This window comes from Teleopsis dalmanni, chromosome 2 (assembly GCF_002237135.1).
Source record: "Teleopsis dalmanni isolate 2A chromosome 2, ASM223713v2, whole genome shotgun sequence".
In the NCBI taxonomy this organism is placed as follows: domain Eukaryota; kingdom Metazoa; phylum Arthropoda; class Insecta; order Diptera; family Diopsidae; genus Teleopsis; species Teleopsis dalmanni.
In genome coordinates, this window is record NC_051847.1 from 219,698,733 (window position 1) to 219,718,119 (window position 19,387).

Here is a 19,387-nt window from a genome sequence, read left to right on the forward strand (position 1 = left end):
AAAATCACGAACAGCTTGAACTTTACTCTCCGGAGGACGTAAACCCTTTGCACTAATAACGTGCCCAAGGAACTCAATCTCGGAACAGCCGAACTTACACTTGGCAAAATTCACGGTCAAACCAGTTTCTCTAAGTCGATCTAAAACCAGTCGCAAATGCATTCTGTGTTCTGCTTCATCTTTTGACGCAATTAAAATATCGTCGATGTACGCAAAAACGAAATTAAGATCACCTAGAGTCTCATTCATAAAACGCTGAAACGTCTGGGCAGCATTACGGAGACCGAAAGTCATAAAGCGAAACTCGAACAGGCCAAACGGAGTTGTAATAGCTGTCTTCGGAATGTCTGCCAGTGCAAGCGGTATCTGATGATACGCTTTCTGCAAATCTATCTTCGAAAACATAGTTTTACCATGAAGAATACTCGTCACATCATGAATGAACGGAATCGGAAACCGATCAGGTTTAGTTTGCGCGTTGAGCATGCGATAATCGCCACACGGTCTCCAACTTCCATCGCCTTTGCGAACCATGTGAAGTGGACTTGCCCAACAGCTTTTCGAAGGTTGACAAATCCCTGTCTGGACTAAAAATTGGAATTCCTTCTTGGCTTCTTCAAGTTTGGCTCCAACTAAACGTCGGGGACGCGCAAATGACGGCGCACCAAATGTCTCGATGCAATGTTCAACCTTAGTAACTAAACCCATCCGATTTGCACTCATAATGCCTAAATCACGATATTCATTAACCAGCTCAGCATAAGCTGAAACTGAACCACACACACGCACAGTATCTTCTTGAGACACAGCAGCCTTACCCTTCATCATCAAAGTCGTCTTCGAATCAACTAACCGCTTCCTTTTCAAATCCACTAACAAGTCATAGTGATTAAGGAAGTCGGCTCCAACAATAGGGCAGCTAACATCCGCAATCACGAACGTCCACGGGAAATCTCTACGCAAACCCAAAGACAAAAGCAGTCGACGCTCGCCAAATGTTTGAATAGGCGTACCATTAGCGGCATATAAATTAACTGATGCAACACTGTTAGCCCTTTGCTTCCAACGACAGAACGACTTCGGTAAAACTGATATGTCCGCACCAGTATCAACGAGAAAAACGGTCGACGTGGCGGGATCTTTAATACTAAGTCGAGCTATACGAACACTAACCCCTTCTCGGCTCGACGACGTAGAAGGAGTGCCTAGTTTTTTGACTGATGAGAGCTTGCCACAAAACTACAGGGCTGCCGACAAGCATTAGCTCTATCACCAAACCTTTCGTGATACCAGCACCAATCTGGATGACTTCCTGGTCGGGAACGAGTTCGCCTACGCCTCCTCAATGACGATCGACTTTGCACCGACTCACTACGACGTAAATCCAAACGACTCAGACGCTGTTCGATTTGCTCAAGCCTTCGTAAAATCACAGCATTCTCAGAATAGGCTGGACAATCAGAGGCTGACGCTACAGCTATCTGTTGAAAATCACCCGCCTCGCAAATACGATCTGCTAATTTCGCCAGTTCTGCTAGTGCCACGTTCGATGCCTGCAGAATAGCGCGCACTTGTGGTGGCAAACGCTTCAGCCAAAGAGACTTAAGGAACTCATCGCTCACCTTGTCTTTAGCTAACGCTGTCAACTCCGTTAACAACTGTGTTGGGCGTCTATCACCAAGTTCAACTTCTGACAACAACCGTTGAATCTTCCGCTGCTCGCTCTCACTGTACCGCTCTATGATGCAAGCCTTTAAATTAGCGTAACTTCCAGTTTCAGGAGGATGAAGCACTGCATCACTTACATCGGCGATAACACTTGACTCAATCGCTGCTACTACCGTGTTGAACTGTGTGATGTCACTCGTAATGACAGCTACTGCGAATTGCGCCTCGATCTGAGCAAACCAAATCTCCGGTCGCTCGTGCCAAAACGGTGGCACCTTCACTGCTACACGGTTTACGACACTTCCACTATCAGAAGCCATTACTACACCTTCGTCTGCAACTGACATCCCAGCTCGATAATTAGATATTTAGCTCAGAAGTTAATATTTCTAAATTTAAACTTTTTCGAAATCACGTCGGGGTCACCAATTTAGCAATGATCTGTTCACCTTGCTAATTAATAAAACTCTAAAAATTTTCAATGTTAATAAACTTTTATTCAACTTTTTACAGAGAGAAAAATCGGAACGTTCTCCTCAATCCAAACAAAAAACTTAAAAATATTTGAAATTGAATTTTACTTTTTAAATTCAATAAATGCACAGCCAACTGGGTCGCCACACTGGTATAGTAACTCATTAATTGATTTCAAGGATCTTCAGCATTTTAAGCTACCTCTGCTGATATGGGTAACTAGCTGGTGTATACTCGTATTAGCCAATAATTTAATCGATATGAGTAGAGATGGAACTTTTATTCAACTTCTTTCTGACTGTCAGATTTGGATTTCTGTCAGGACAAAAATATTGGGTTAGGAGCTCTTACTCCCACCTGTCATTAAGAGTTTCCAACAAGAGGTATATAGGTATATAGTTTTCAATTTGAACTTTTTTCTAATTGTTTCGGTTGGATTTGTGCTGGGACAAAAATATTGAGTCAGGAACTTTTACCCCCACCTGTAACTAAGAGTTTCCAACAAGAGGTATATAGTTTCTAATTCGAAGGATTATATATCTTCTGTAAAAGTGAGTTATTTTTCAAACAGACTACTACAGTATGGTATAAAGCGCCAGTTAAGGACATATCGCTGTCACACTCTATTCTGCTCTAATGTAAATGATTGTTTTTATTATACCAAACATATTTACTTATTTAATTAAAATTCTATTTATATATAGTAAATTAATTTATAATTTATATTAATTGTAACTAAGCAAACAAACTCTTTAAGGATATTTAACATACCTTGAGTATTCTCAAGCCTTTTTTATCTTATATAAACCGTTTTCAGCTTATAAAATATACATATAATATTTTTTTGGTTATGTACTGCCATCTTATCACTTCAATATTGTTGACATTTTATTTAAAAAAAATGGATTTGCTGATAAATTGTAGTCGCATTCCATTTTAGAGTGCCTGTGGGAATCACCTGAATGAGTTTCGCCAATGTTCTGTAATAGTTTTTGTGTCATTCTATTTATTTCACTTTTTCGTTTTTGACACTAAAATCTTTATTTATGTCGTATTATGGCTATTATTTTTTGTTTTTGTTACAACTCCCAGAGGTGATATTTCAACATTTTTTCTCCGACACATAAGTCAAATTCAATATTTTCCGTTTGCCACGAAGTTCGATGGGATCTTGAAATTGCAATAGTGAAATTGTGAAATTGTGAAAAATACAAAAATATCACACTAAAGCCGTGATATTGCATATGTTTCATTTATTTAATACTTTCAATATTAAAAGTATTAGTATTAATGTATTTTTAAAATTACGCTTATATTAAGTTTAATAATTTTTTTTTTTTGTAATTTGTACCTGGTTTAATCCGAGTACAGATTAGGTATGATTATTATTTATATACTTATGTGCTTAATATCTACTATTAAATATGATGACATTGCAAATATATCTATTGATAAATAAATTTTTAATATTGTATTCACTTTTATTGACAATTTTTTGTTATTTACTTATTTAACATAAACGTGTATTTAAATAAATACATATATTTAAATATATATTAATATATATATTCCATAGTAATTAAAAAATAATATTATAAAACAAATATTAGTTGTGAAAAAAATTTCATTAAATAAAGAATTTCATAAAGTTAAATTCCATTTCCATTGACATTTTTGGTGATTAATTAAAATTCAGTTAAAAAAAAAATTAATGCGTTATTATTATATTATGCATGTGAGTAAAAGAGTATTAAGGCAATATAATTCCAATTATCTGTTGTAAATATAATAAAATTACACATCAACATCAACATCAACATAAACTAATTTAACTAAGTAAACTGACAGCTCAAAAAATTGTATGGAAAGCGAAACCCTTGCTTTGGGAGCTCAACTCCATGGTCCGTGGTCCGTAGTCCGTGATCGGTGGTATTTTAATGACCACCACGTCAGAAGTGCATTTACTCATGGCACAAAAGTCGAAAAATATAAAAATAAAAGTTTGTAAAATGTATAAAAATAAAAGTTAACGTTGACATTTTGTGCATATCATTTGACATTAATAATTTAATGTGACTTTTCGGTGTTGAGTTGTTGGACTTCCTGTGCCAAGGTGGGTAGAATCAACAAAAGTTGGTCTTTTCGCTGGCTAAGCTAGTGTTAAAGTAGGTGTACATTTAATGCCATCACGCCACGGAGGTAAAATTAAAAAGGACAACCACTACTACAGCTGCAAAGCGTAATTTATAAATATCGGATATGGACTGCATGACCTTTTCACGGCATGGAGAAGGTATATGTAGAATATATTTTTAATTTTAATATTGATAAAATGCAAGTTTTTCCTACGTGAGTTAATGCGCTAAAGTGTTTGTATAAAACTATCTATCGTAATCTATTAATGTGTGGTGAGTACAAACTTTACTACTATAATTTTTCACACAGTATTATTCTTTGGCGAGGTTTATGTTGTACACCATATAATAAAAATAAACATGCAATTATAGAATAAATAATACATAACTAAGTTTAATTAATTTAAAAATATTTTCTGGTAGAGCATAATTATAATAATTATGAACTAAAAAACTTATTGAAAATTTTACTATAACCTAACAAAGCAGATTAAATATAATTATTGATAAATTCGATAAAAGTATATCTCATATCAAATAAAGTTATCATAAAGCTGTAGAGATATACCTAAGTAAAATCATTTTTATGGGCGAGTAAAAGTATAGTTTTGCTTTGACAGCAACTTTTGTTATAGACTTTTATAGACTTAAGAATGTTATTTATCGAGCTCTTAGTATTAGGTAGTCCAACAAAACTACTTTAAAAAAAATGTCCATCCAAAAGCTGGACATGCATGCAAACAGCAGCGCAATAGTGCTTTAAAGCAGCGTAGTAGTGCTTTAAAACCATTTTAGTTTGTAGTACCAAACCGTAACGTGTGCGAGTATATAAATAATATGGTCACATTACAACGTTGAGAAATGATTAATATTTTGATGTGAACTGTAAGAATTAGATAAGGTCGGTATCCATTAGAAGATGTAAGAATAACCATAAAACTATATGTAATTGCAATCAGCATAACGAAACTAATCGATTTTGTGATCGTCGACCGTTTGCATGGCTATGCATCTATGTAACTATTTTTCGAAGATTATACATTTATTATAATTTCGACAGATGACGGTGGCAACTGTATGGACATTACTTGACTATCGTATAGGATAAAAATTAATTTTTTTTTGGATATTTGAACCTACGTTTATATACTTTGTATTTAAACGTTAAATAAAACTCTTCTGAGAAATCTGTTTCTACTACGTATACCACACATGACACCCATTCTGTTCATTACTTTTTTGTTCCAGAAATCTTTGGTTAACTTGCAAATCGTAATAACAAATTATTATAATATAATGAATATCATGTTTAAAGCTACTTAATCATGTTAAATTCGATTACTGATTTTTGATTATTAATTCGATTATGTAGTATTAATTCGGAATGCTTCTACTGCTTGCTTTTTAGTGGTTTCACCTCATTTGATCGCTGAATCCAAACAGCTTCTTCTGCTTCTTTATTGTTTTTACTACATCTTCACTTATTCTGTTACGAATATGTGATGTGATGTGATTTTATGTCATCACCACGACATAAATAGCTACAAACAAAGTCTTGATCATTTGAACTAAATTACTCATTTCGATTTTAAAATTCAAAAGTGCAGACAATATATTTTTATTCTTGCTAGTAAGTCGTACGATGAAAATCAATAATCGGTGCAGCCAAACTAGGTTAGATTTGGTTGGAATGACGGCCTTGTGCTGAAAGGCCATTTGAGCTCAAATAATCACCTGTTGTGTTATGAAATAGACTAAAATTTGTATCTCCTTTAAAAATCAATTCTTTAACTTCGTCACTTTTAATATTTGTTAGTTTTTATAAAACAGAAAGTAAATAGTATATGCATAACATCTTTCAAGAACCACCTTCTGAGATCTTAGAATATTGCACAAGTTGACTCTTCTGTAATTTTCTTCTGTAGTATTCAATATACATAGTCATATGTGATTTCTTTTATATACACATTAACATCAACCTGTTATTCTATTAAAATTTCAAGCAATTAATTTTAGAATGGATTTCACGTTACACAAGACTCATTGACTTTATCCTCTTGTCTCTTCAGCGATTATTGTGTATGCACTTTGTCAAATTTCATTTGCTTATTATTGATGAATTAATTTCAACTCATTCAAAATATTCAAAACATCATCATAGGCAAGATACCATTTTCGTACTAGTATTTGGCAAATTCTATTGACCACAAACGTGCGGTAACAACAAAGACACGTATCGCCACGGATCCCAGTGTCAGTCACATCGATTATGTAAAATGTATATGATAACTTAATTAATGTGTATTGTGGCGCTGCTATTACACTAAAATACATATGCTACTCGTCCAAATGCGCACATACGTGTACAATATGTCAGCGTCCACGCACACAACACCGTTCCCGTTCTCGTCCTGGTTCTGGTTATGGTTCGAGTTCTCGTATGTAAATATCGTTTCAGGATATGAAATTTTAATATCTCAATTATTAGTTGTCCATGTACACGAGCGAGTGGGGCTTATGCAAGTTGCGCTAATAATGGCCACCGTTGTCCGCCCTCAGCTCAGTTGGACTTTGGTATTTTTATTATTGATGAGTTCGTTTAATCCGTTTTGTAATTAATAAAATGTATAAGCGGCATTATCCTTTATGAGTTTCCACTCTCATTTCATGCGAGTTTTTGCCGCCGTTTTGTTTTTAATTATTTTAGTGCAGCTGATTTTTTTCCAGTGTTTATTTTTTCCATATATCTTTTTTGTATTTAATTTCTTTTTTGTTTATTATTATTATAATAGAAATAATTATTATAACAAATATTATGATAATTACGACTGTGTGCACTAATTACTTATTGCAAACGAGCATTTCAATGCTAAAGCGAAATGAAACTAAAAATATTGAAAAAGATAATAATGTGGAATGCATGTTTTTTTTGCAGTGTAGTTGCCATTATAAATCGATTAAATGCACTTAAAAAACTATTTTATTAATTAAACTGTTATTTCTATCCACTCATTTAATTGTTCTTCTCAGTTAATTGTTATAAGCAATTTTTATATTTTTAATATTTTTTCGGTGTTTTCACATCATATTTGTTCAGGTTATTTGTATTTCATTGTATTGTTGAGAGCAAATTCATTAAAATTTGTAAAGTTAATTATACGAGTATATTTATATTCAATTTAATTAGTGAACATCGAACATATATTTCTACTGATGTATAATTATATTTAATTTTACATTAATATTAACTTATAAAACTTTTCTGGCTTCATTATTCATTATTGGTGCAACACGAATCTAAAGAATGTTTATAAAATGTGACTTAACAGAAAAATGGATTGACCTTCTCGGTTAATCCGAATATGTCTGGAAACACTAACGAATATCACTCTAACACTAATATTAAAACTAACATTAAAATCGATTTTCATAACAGTATTCACATGGACTCAGCAAAACATAATTCATGTTTAAGAATTCTCAATGCGTCCATCAAGATTGATCCTCAAAACACAATCCAAGGAATCCAGGATTAATAATAAATGGAGAATAACATGGGTCAAGAAAATATATGGCTAGAAAATGAGACTGTTAAAGTTTGTCAAAATAAGATTAGAGTAGCCTAATCTCTAAGACGAATGAATGCTTCAAATAAAATTGATAATTGAATCTAATTATTGATGACATTAGTTATGATATGAATGAATGAAATCAGAAACAACAGATAATATACAACAGTTGGTTTCACGGTGAAGAATGCTACTTAACTTATTTTGAGTTTTTTGAAGTATTAGGGAAGTATTAGCATACAGAAATACATATATGACATGATTTATATAAGAAAACCAAGGGGCACTTCAAACTGTTCCAGTATTTTAAAGAATGGTCAGTCTCAATTTAGATGTGAATCTGAACAAGAACAAGAGGGCATGTGAGAAGGAATCAAGTTGTGAATCCAGATAAAAATGAATATTAAAATGTAGTTGATAACGAATATGTTGATGAAAGTAATAATGATGAAGATGTGAAATAAAATAAAAATGAAAGTAAGAATAATGTTTTGGAATGATGTTGACAATAAATATGTTGATGAATAGGAGTGAGATGTGAATCAAGATTAGAATGAAGATGAAATTGAAGTTTGGAATTATGGTTATATTGAATGTTTTGTTGCAGGTGTTTATAATGAAATTCATGTATACGTTGATGAGGTTAGTGATGAAAACGACAAGGATAACAATAATGAAAAGATAATAACTTGATTAAGATAAAGATGCAAAATATGTACATATCTATAATTTTTATTGAAAGAAACTAATATCCTTCTTGTCAGTTCACCCTTGGCTATATGCTATAAAAGTGTTACAATTACTATTCTCCATCAATCCATTGCCATCAATACTATAACTCTAATCAAGCTGTTACAACTAACTAGTTTTCCTGATATATCTTCTAAATATTTTATATAAGTGCGTATTTAATTTTATTTAATTATTATTATGTTGAAGCAATTTAACACACTTGAGTACTTTTATTCTCCATTAACTGCGAGGTATCTTCAAAATCCCTCTTAACGTCTTGACTGGATTATTGTTTATCACTTCATCAGACTTAGCAATAAATGACCTTAGATCTGCATACCTCTCCGAGGAGCCTGTAACCATTCTGATATTCGATAACGCGGTGTTGGTAAGTCTATCAGTTTTCTTATGTATTTTATGTATTTTTTGATCGCATCAATCTTGAGGTCCCTGAAGATGTTATTCTTACTAATGTACTATAGTACCTTGAATAATCTTCTTAGAATTTCTAGCTGGCAATTCGATTTAATAATGCATACAGTATATATAGTTTCTAAAGAAATTAAAAATTGTTACATTTTTAAAGTACATGCTTTCTTTAACACTTTTAAGTATTTTATTTCCTCATTTCTTCTGATTTCAATAATCCTATTTGAATATCAATATCTTTTCTCACTAGTCTTAAATTTTGAAAGGATTATATATTTGATAATTTTTTTATTAAATAAATTGTGCTCTATTTTTCTACATTTTAGCTTAAAACATTTTTATTTTAAATTATTTTAAGAGCTCAACCAAGAGTTATTTTTCCATAAATATCCTTAGGCAATTTAGCAGAAAAAGCAATACAATTTGTTGTGCTTTTCTGTTTGTCCTTGTTTTTGTACTGTGTAAATGAAATTATTTCGAATCAAAGTAAATAGTAAGCCCTGGAAACGTTTACAAATACATTTAACAAGTATTGATTTTAAGTTAAAATTGGAAAAATAAATAATTTTATATTTATACAATTTAATAAAACAAATTAAAGCAGCCCACGAAAAAATGTTGAACGCAGACCCAAATTGCTTCCATAAACTTCGACGCAATTTTATCACTGCAACAAAGGCAATTAACGTAATTGCCTCAGAGTTACTGTGCCTAAGTGGGCTTGATTTGGTTCCCGAACAATAAACCAAGCCACAACTAAGCACTGACAAACGAAGTTACTAATGTACGGAGTGAAACTCAAACTGAAACTAATAAAGAAATTAAACGATCTGCACTGAACAAGCATAAGTTTAATTAAAAAAAATTGCCATAAACGAAATTCCGCCATATTTTGTGCTTTTAGTCGCGTCATGAATAATTAAAGAAGGAAACAGGCAATGCGACGTGCGGCCAAACTTAACGCTACCAAATTTATAATCTAAAGCTATAACTGCGCTTACACATACACTTACTACCGCAACACACTAACACACACACATATATATATATAGGGCTTCAAAAGGATAATACACAAATCTATTACACATAAGCAGGAGCTAACTTTATGGCAAAACAGCGCTTAGTTACATATGTGGAATAAATGAATGTCAGTATTTATGCGCGCTCGTACGTGTATCTGGTATTTATGTTGCTAATAGTAACGCGGTACGTTTATTATTTTTTATCCAATTTCGCTAAGCCACACAAATTCGCAAATAAAAAAAACACAAAACGCGAGTATCTACACTGGGAAAGATACAAGCAAGCATATCAGATGAACTGAAGTACCGAACAGTGTATTTGGGCAGTGGAAGAATGCCTTGCTCCGTTCTCGCTACTGACTGCTGTGGCATTGCCATAAAATATTCTGATGTGTATGAATATTTATATGAATACACTGCAAGTATTATTCGGATATATAAAAAAACGCATAACAAAAGTTAGCAGCGTCGAAAAAAGTTAAGTTGTGACAATGTTTATAAATAATTCAGTGAGGATCAAGCGTTTTTCCACACCGAAGCTCGTTCGCGAATTTCAGTTACGAGAATCAGTTGCTGATGGTACAGAAACTCTTCACGTTGAAGCACGGAATGTTTTCGTTAGTAAAGGAGTGGGCGGTGGACTAAATTGACAGGTTACACTAGATACCAATGCCATGATGAGAGAGCTTTGTATTTTTAAATGCAAAATTTTCATAAACGAACAAAACAATAATTTGATATGAAAATTTTTCCTCATTAAAAGCTAAACTCTATTTTTTTAAATTAATTTGTGCTTATGCTGCACAATGTTAGTTTAAATTAGGATATTTTCAAATAGAATACTACAAAACATATATTAAAGTTAAATGTATTGCTCAATTTCAGTTGTAAAAATGAGATTGTAAAGGACTACTTAATGAAAAAAATTCATTGCATACTTTGAGGTGTGTGACTTCAGTTTCAACATTCTCAGCCAACGCACAAAGCAGAAAAATATTTTCAATAATTAACGATAAAACAAAAAGAAAAAAGTATCAGCCTAAAAAAGTATCTCATATCTCGCTAAAATCATTGTGAAGGATAATTATGTATCAGTCCAAGTGTGACATTTTTCTATATCCTTATAAAACGTTTTTCAGGACTTCTTCTTGATATACTTTTATATAGAAGGACCAATTGAAAGTCAAATAGAAGTGAAGTTAGTATTATTTTCATTAACCCATTAAATATTTTCATTAACCCATTTGCATATTAAAAAATATTCAAAGCTAGCCATATGGTGCACCATACAGTGGTTTGAAATGAGTTAAAAGGTTATGATACTCAAAATAAAATTTGATATGTGCTTTATAACTGATTAAATACAAAAAAAAAATATATGAAACTAGATATTGAAAATGAGTTATTTATAAAAAAAATTTCGAATATTTTATTTATTTTATGCTTTTATTGTAGATTCCCACTATTACAATACGCCATTTATCAGAAGATTTTATAGTCATAAAATAAGTTTTAGTTGTTTTTTTTTTCATTTGGGCTGAGTCATATCACGAAGTTTTACCAGAAACTTGTACCAGTTTAGACTTCATAAACAAAAATATGTCACAATTAATGATATTGTGTTTTTAAATTAATTAAGTGGAAACGTTAACATTCTCTTTGTGGAAGATTCGTAGGTCTTCTGCTAGTTCTGCCCGATTTTTCTAAGCAAACTCTTGAATGCAGCTAAATAGTATGCCTCAATGGTTTTCTGTCGTTCTGGTATGAATAAATCCATATATAACAAAAAAAGTCATAAGTATTACTTTAATCTTAAAGTGAATCAAGTGTGGTACGTCTTCTATCCTCCATTAGAATGATTTGTTTTATATGCATGTCAATTTCATATTTGTGATTTGTTTCAAAAAGTATGTTGATATGTTTAGTCAAAAAATGTAAGATTGTGCAGGTTCAGAATTAATAAAATCCAGCATTTGTATTCAGAGCTGTTCACAGAAATAGTGTTGTTAGAAATTGAACTCCTCAATAAAAAGGCAGACATTTTCAAAACGTATAGTTGCATACTTCTTGGCGCATATGTATTCCAAATTATATATAATATGTAGTTGATAAGAAGTAAGAAGAGCCATTCGACTACAGACCTTAAACTTCAAAGGCCACTAAACATATTAGAAATATTCGTATATATTTCTAACTATTACTGTAAGTTTCGAATAAAATTTGAGAACTAACATAATGACAATTTTTTTAAAGTTTTTTTTGCAGACATTTTCTTATTTTCTGTATTTCTGTTTAATTTGAATTTAAAAATAATATTAAATTCATAAACTTTATTAAAAAATTTCACAATGAAATATTAGTGTGTTTTTAATCTGTATATTGCAATTTTTGAGAACTAAAGTCCCTCACATTTCATAACAAATATTCGATTTTATAAGCTTTATTGGCACTTCCATTCCTACTGATCCTATACTATTTTAACGTATTTACTGATGCCGAAAACGATCAAAAATAATATTAATTTATTTAAATACTTCGCATTATTCATAGCTAGTGTTAAAATATGCGCTTAAATTGGTTAGCTTTTGAATAAAACTATCCAATTGATTGTTTAAAATATATCGAAATATTATTTCGTCAGCTTTTGGCTCTGAATACGAGGACACGTACAGTTATGAATGGACATATATTATGAAATAAGCCCACTTCCATATACTCCCACACAAAAGAAAATTCTATAGCGTCAATGAGAGACGTGTGAATTGCATAAAAAAGCCAAATTTTATAAAAACTTCATCAATTAAAAACATTTATTTAAACAAATAAAAATATTACAGAATAAAAACTATGAAATACAATTTGGGAATTTCATATTTTTGTACTTCTGACGCGAACATGCATAGCCCCATTATTGGCTCCTGCCCTTTTGAAAAGCTCGTCCTGCCATTTACGAGTTTTTGTGTAAAAAGTGTTAAAATGGCTTAGTATGAGGCGGGCCTTCTTACGTTTTTGTTGTGTGTAAGAATTCATGCTTGCGCTCATTTTGTTGCCTACTTTACGGCTGCTTGCATCAGTTTATGTGAACTTGCTTGTTTTCCTTTTTAATATTTTGTTTATTTCTTTTTTACTGTGTAGGTTGTGTAGTTTGTGTAGTTTGTATGCAAATGTGTGAAAGGCTACGTAAAACTAAAATTGCAGCAGGCATGTCCCAATTTTTGGCTGTTTTAAAAAAGTTTCGGAAAGGTGCGCTGGCATTATTTTTAGGTGTATTCACAAAGAATTTTTCGTTTATTATTTAGTTTTGCATATTTTCTACAGGCTTTGGCATATTTGTTTGCCACTTTGTTGAGGAATATTAAAGCTTTTAATACTCATAGTACTACGCTATGAAGTCAAAACAATGCTTTATGGAAATATTTATGTCTGGCTTTGTTTAAATTAAAACCATATCTACGAATGATACGAAGAACTCGTTGGTATATGGAGGGTTTGCAGGGAAATATACAACTTTATATAAAATAGAACTTAATTGTTATAATTAAAAGATATTAAGGACTGCTTATTTCAAGGACTTTTTTGTCATTAAAACCATTAGTGTGAATGATTTTTTGAGCATTTAAAAATTATTTATTTATGTACTGTGCATGTTGAATATTAATTTTTTAAATTCATGAATTCATGTTAAGTGCTTAATTAAAATAATTATTGCATTTTTGTTGGGACTAAAAACAGCGGAACTCTTTTACATAAATTTGTTCAAAATATGCATTGCTTTTGTGAGTTCGAAGGCAGCACTGATTCATAAGAAGGATTTATGAGCTTATGAGTGAAATAAATAAGTTGGATGAAATCATTTGTCAAAAATATGGTATCATTTTATGAGTTCAAAGTAGACACTAGTTCCGAAGAGCACCTTTAAAATTATAATCATATTATTATAATACTGAACTTATATCTCAGTGAGATAACTGAAGCAAATAACATACATGTAGTATGGGTTATGGATCACACTAGTAGTGTTCTGTACTATAATGACACTAAACTGTCCAGACATTACACTTGGAAGTTATCGAAAAAAGCGACAGATATTTCACTTAAATCGGATCAGTCTTATGACAGTAAATAAGCCTTCAATTTCATGCAAAAATAATGTATTGCTTTTGACTACACCTATTATAATAATATATATGTGATATACATATAAATAAAGAAAACTGTTAAACGATTATGAAAGATGATTTGTATTTCAAATGAAATCAAGCAAATCAAAACAAAATTAGGGGTATTGTAAGGAAACCCTAAAGTACGATTATGAATTGAAATAACATAAATTTTAATACTTTAAGTTATAATTAAAATTTAGTTTTATAATTTTTACAAAACTTTGTAATAACACATATGAATAAAACTTCAACATTTTGAGTATTCTCCAAAGTAATAATTTCCATTATTTTCCATATAATTAAAAGTTCATAATACTGATTAAAACTACAACTCTAGTGCGGTCGATTGATAACTCTTATGTAAAAAAATTAAAATTAGCTTTGACTGATATTCAACAACGCCCGTTTAATGTGAAAATTGGAATAGAAGAAGGAGCGAAGCTAACTCACACACTAATTATTTTAATTAGTACAACATGTTAATTATAATTCGACAATTACTGAGTACAAGTAGACGTACTCGTCGTAGATAGGTACGTGAATAATAGGCTTCCCGCACATAGAGAAGAGACTTCGTGAATATGTCAATAAGTTTTCACATCGTTTGCATACTCGTATTAATCAAAGCTATTATTGGTAACAATGTCAGCCAAATGAATGCCTATTAAAACCAATGTTGAATACACAAACGTGGAGAACACACAAAAGTTGTTAAAATAATACCATAATTAATAATGCTCCATAATTTTCCATATTTTGTTTATTTTTTTCCGGGAAGGTATTAAATTTTTCTATTATAATTATTTTTCATAGAAAAAGTCGCGCGTGTTTGGGTGCATTTAAAATTGGGCCAGTTATTCTGTCCACCCCATCGCAGAGGATATATACAGCAATTAGTGTTTCACGTAGTCCATATTAAGTGATATATAAATTGATTTTGAAACTGCTGACCTAACAAACGCATAAACGCCCACTCGCTGCCGCCATGACTAGTTTGTTCAAGCTAATAAACAATATTTTGTGTTAAGTATCTGCAGGATCCCACCAATGGGTGTGTTTCCAGTTTCCACGTTGCAATATTACATTTGTGCATAAACGGAAAATCAAAATAAAAAAAATATAAATAAATTTACACGCAATTTTGCGTTTAATTAAAAATTCTGTAACGCAATGTTGTGTTAATTAACTATAACAGGAAGAAGTACATTTTTTATGTGCACCACCGAAAAAAACTAACCGAATACCAGGAACTTAATGAAAATTATTCGCATACATTATTTACATTAGCAATTATGGTATGTTTATGTGAGCAGCGCTTTCCGATTCTGGTCAAAATTTGACCTTAAATCTTTGCTGCTCACTGTATGTTGGCTTTGGTCTTCCGAAACTCCCTACTTACCGAAAATTCGTCCTGCCTGACTACACGGCGTTGTTGTCATCAGCAGCAACGCGAAGCCGTAAATGATGAGGCCGAGATGATTTTTGAATTTGGCTGAAATGCGTAGCGTCATCTTGTGGTCGTTTTGTGTATTAATGCAATGTTTGCGGTGGTAGCGTTTCACTTAATTATGTTGATTTTTCTTAATTTACTTTTTTATTTTCAGTTTACTTGTGGGCTGCTTTATTTAATATTTATAAAGTCATTTAACACATTAAGTTTAATTAAATTTCTTTTAACGTTACTCATTGTTTTTTAGTTTTAATTCTGGTGGTTTTGGATTTCATTGTGATTTGCATTGCACTTAATTTTATTATTTCTTTAATATTATTATTTTTTTTATTTTTTTTTATAATATTTTATGGGTTTGTTTAAGTTTAAGCTAATTTTTTTTAGGTAATCATGGTTTGGTGGTTATCTGAAAATAAGTGAAAAGAAAAAAATTAAATTAATTATGGATTTAAACATTTTTAAATAACACTTTATTATTTCGAATTAATAACACCACAAAGATTTAAAGAAAAAAAAATTTTCTCATAAATTCTTAATTTATAAAACAGAGAGAGTTAGTTTATATGAAGAAATTAATAAACACAAAAAGAGGAGAAACTCTTTTCTGAATTTATTCCTAGTATATAAAGGAGATACAATAAGTTTATTTAAAAAAATTTGAATAGACAGTGTGGTACATAAAAAATTTTTTTTACATAGTAAAATTTAGACCGAATTAATCACATTTATATTATTAATTAAATATATTTTTTAAAGTCAATGAAAGAAAGTAAATATGCTTGAAATATAAATAAATTAATTCTATATTATTGTTATTCTATATTGATAAACATATTATTCGGTTAATATTACCAGTCTGTATTATAGTATAGGATGACTACAAAGTTTCTATATTTTGATCAGCCAGGAATCTTATATGGAAGTATAACACACAAGGGATCAAGACATATTTTCGCAAATTTTTTTAAGAAGAATATGGCCAACTCATCTTCATTTCCTGCAAAATTAAGTAAAAGCTTGAACGTATATTATAAGCATGTTGCATATGTTGCAAGAGTGATTGCAAAACTAAGCTTGTTCTAAAAATGGAATAATTAAAAATAAAATTTCTTATATATGTTCTGATATAAGTTTAAGTATTGTGTTTTTGTCAATAATTTCGGAGTACAGAATTCCAACCAGACTTCGTTAAGAAACTATTCTATGTAATATAAGAAATACAATATTGAAGATTGAGCCTACAAATCTAACACAAACATGGTAATAAAAGGTTTAGTCGTTTTAATTCGGTATTTGATTTAACGAAGTTAACCATAGTACCACTATTGTACTAGTTACAATCTAGTATATCTAGTATAGCAACACTTTTTGTTATTTTTTTTTCAGCTTTTACTCGTATACATCATACTAACAACTATATTACTATAGTCAAGTACGGCTTTGAGTCAATTGGTTAAGGAGCGCTGGCTTTAAATTTGGCAGGGCACGAGTTCGATTCCTGATACTTGCAGTCTCAAGACCACTGATGATGGGTATTTGGCAATAGTCGAAACTGTTGTATGGTAAGCCAAAAATTCAATTAATTAAAATAATATAAAAAATGAATTTTTGTTGTTGCCGTTCACTACTGTTCGAAAAACCTCTTTATGATAATGTGTAATATTTATTTTCATATTTTTAATTACTGTAAAAACGAGTCTAATAACATATTAACTTCCAAGCTGAGTACAGTACAAATTTTTATTCAATCTGAAATAATATACAAAACATAAGTAAATACAATTTTACATTTTACTTATATACATTTATACAAAATATAAGTAATTCAAATAAAAAGTATACATAATTTTGAAAAACAGTTTAATGAAAAATATGAGATCAATAAATATTTTTATAAATGGCTTGGGACATACTAATCTCTCAAAATACCAACAACTACACTGCTTACAACTAAAACAAAATATTTCCCATAAAAACTGTCACTTAAATTTTTTCCATATCTGGTTAAATATAATTTCCGTCGCATTTCCCCATACGAAACTCATACTTCCTTATCAGAATAAAATTGTTAAACTAACAAATAAACTATAACAAATTGCTACATAAAATACTAAAATACTGGAATACTTAAAAGAGGAAGGTAGGCGTGTGTATTTCATGACAATAAAAATATTTATATAAAAAAAATCTGTTACATAGCAAAAGCTTAAAAAGAAAAAATAAATATTGGAGTAAAAAAACCAAACAAGGACCAAAATTTATACTTGCAATATTTATGTGCTCGTACGAATGGAAATAGGTATAATAAGATATATAGTAAACTATATATAAAATTTAAATTTCAATATCAAATTAACAATACTTCAGGGGAAACCCTTTTTTGTGTGCTGAACTCTTGATCCCTTTTTCGTATTTTCGTATTTTCGTCTTTTCGCCTTCGTCGTCGCTGTAGCCATATTTTTATTGTCGAGTCTCGTTAACGGCGCATAAGCAGCCATAAACGTGTAAGCACGCACACAACAATTTTTGCTTATTATGAAAAATAAGCTAACTTTTGCTAAAGTTTAAATCCTTTTACGTACTTAAACCCATAAAAATCTTAGCATTTTGACTTCATTTTAGTTGCTTGAGAAAGTTTAAGTTTAAGTTTTTTATTTATATTTTCATTATTTTTATTAGGTAACGAGCGTATGCTTTTTTTTTGTTTTTTTGTTCTATACGAGTGTGACGTTTATACTCGTAGAGCCACTACGATTACAGCATTTTAATACCTGCCACAACAACTTAAAAGTTAAAAATGAAAATTGGTTTAATTTTATACAAAATTTTCCAAAAATAAACTTAACGCAGGATAAAAACATGAAACCAAAAAATGCCAGCGAATTTTTTTTGTTTTCTTTTTTGATTTTGACTGTCGTTGTTGTTTTTATTTTTGTAGTGAAAAGGTAGAAGGTAGGCAGAAGCAGATGTAGAAAAGGATATGAAACTTAAGCATTCAGAAGTTAAGTGCCGCCGTGTTATTGTTGCTTTGTGTGTTTGCGTTTACGTTTGCGTTTATTTGTGTGAGTGTTTTGTGAATGTCACTAGGCACTGTTTATGTGGCATATACGTACGTACGCATATGTGTTGCAAAATTGCGTTGCCACTTCAAAGTTAAACAAAAAAAAAAAGAGCGGCAACTTGAAAAAAACATTGCGGTAGTAAATATTTCACGTTGCAGCCGCCTTATTTCTTTATATATTTATTTACTGACTTTTCGCTGTTGTTTTGCTGTGTTAGTCAGTTTATTTTGTTAGCCATTTTATACGCAATTTTGCCAGCTAAAAGGACTTTTGAAAGTGTGCTAGAATTTATTTTTTTTTTTGAGATTTTTACTTATTTTGATATTTTGAAGTTATAAACTTTGTTTTTCTTAATTTTTCTTTTTTTTTTGTTCTTTGTGACTTTTTTATTTAAATTAACGCGGGCGCAAATAAACAAGCTGCTGCCATTCAGAATGTTTTTCTTTTTAGTTGGTGTTTAAAACAACTTCCGTTTCCTGTGGTTACATGCACACCAGCGTTTAAGCGCTACGAGCATGTTCGGTTGTGCATGTGTGCGAACAAGTGTTACATGTGTGTTTTGGCTTTAAAAATTTTACCGCGCTTATTTTTATAAATATTTTTCTTTCATATTTATTTTGTGTACTTTTATTTTGCCACTTCATGTTATTTTATTTCATTTTCATTTTGTTTTTTTTACAGTT

General features: G+C 30.8%; 1 protein-coding gene across 1 annotated transcript in view; it reads right to left on the bottom strand.

Moving 5' to 3' along the window:
• Positions 1-15,814, bottom strand: part of LOC119676776 (protein sidekick-2-like) — a 227,535-nt gene extending 211,721 nt beyond the window's left edge. Inside the window, exon 1 of the mRNA XM_038088034.1 lies at positions 15,592-15,814. Coding sequence (XP_037943962.1) covers positions 15,592-15,703 — 112 coding nt within the window. The 5' untranslated portion in view covers positions 15,704-15,814. The remainder of the gene's footprint in view (positions 1-15,591) is intronic.
• Positions 15,815-19,387: the final 3,573 nt, after the last annotated feature.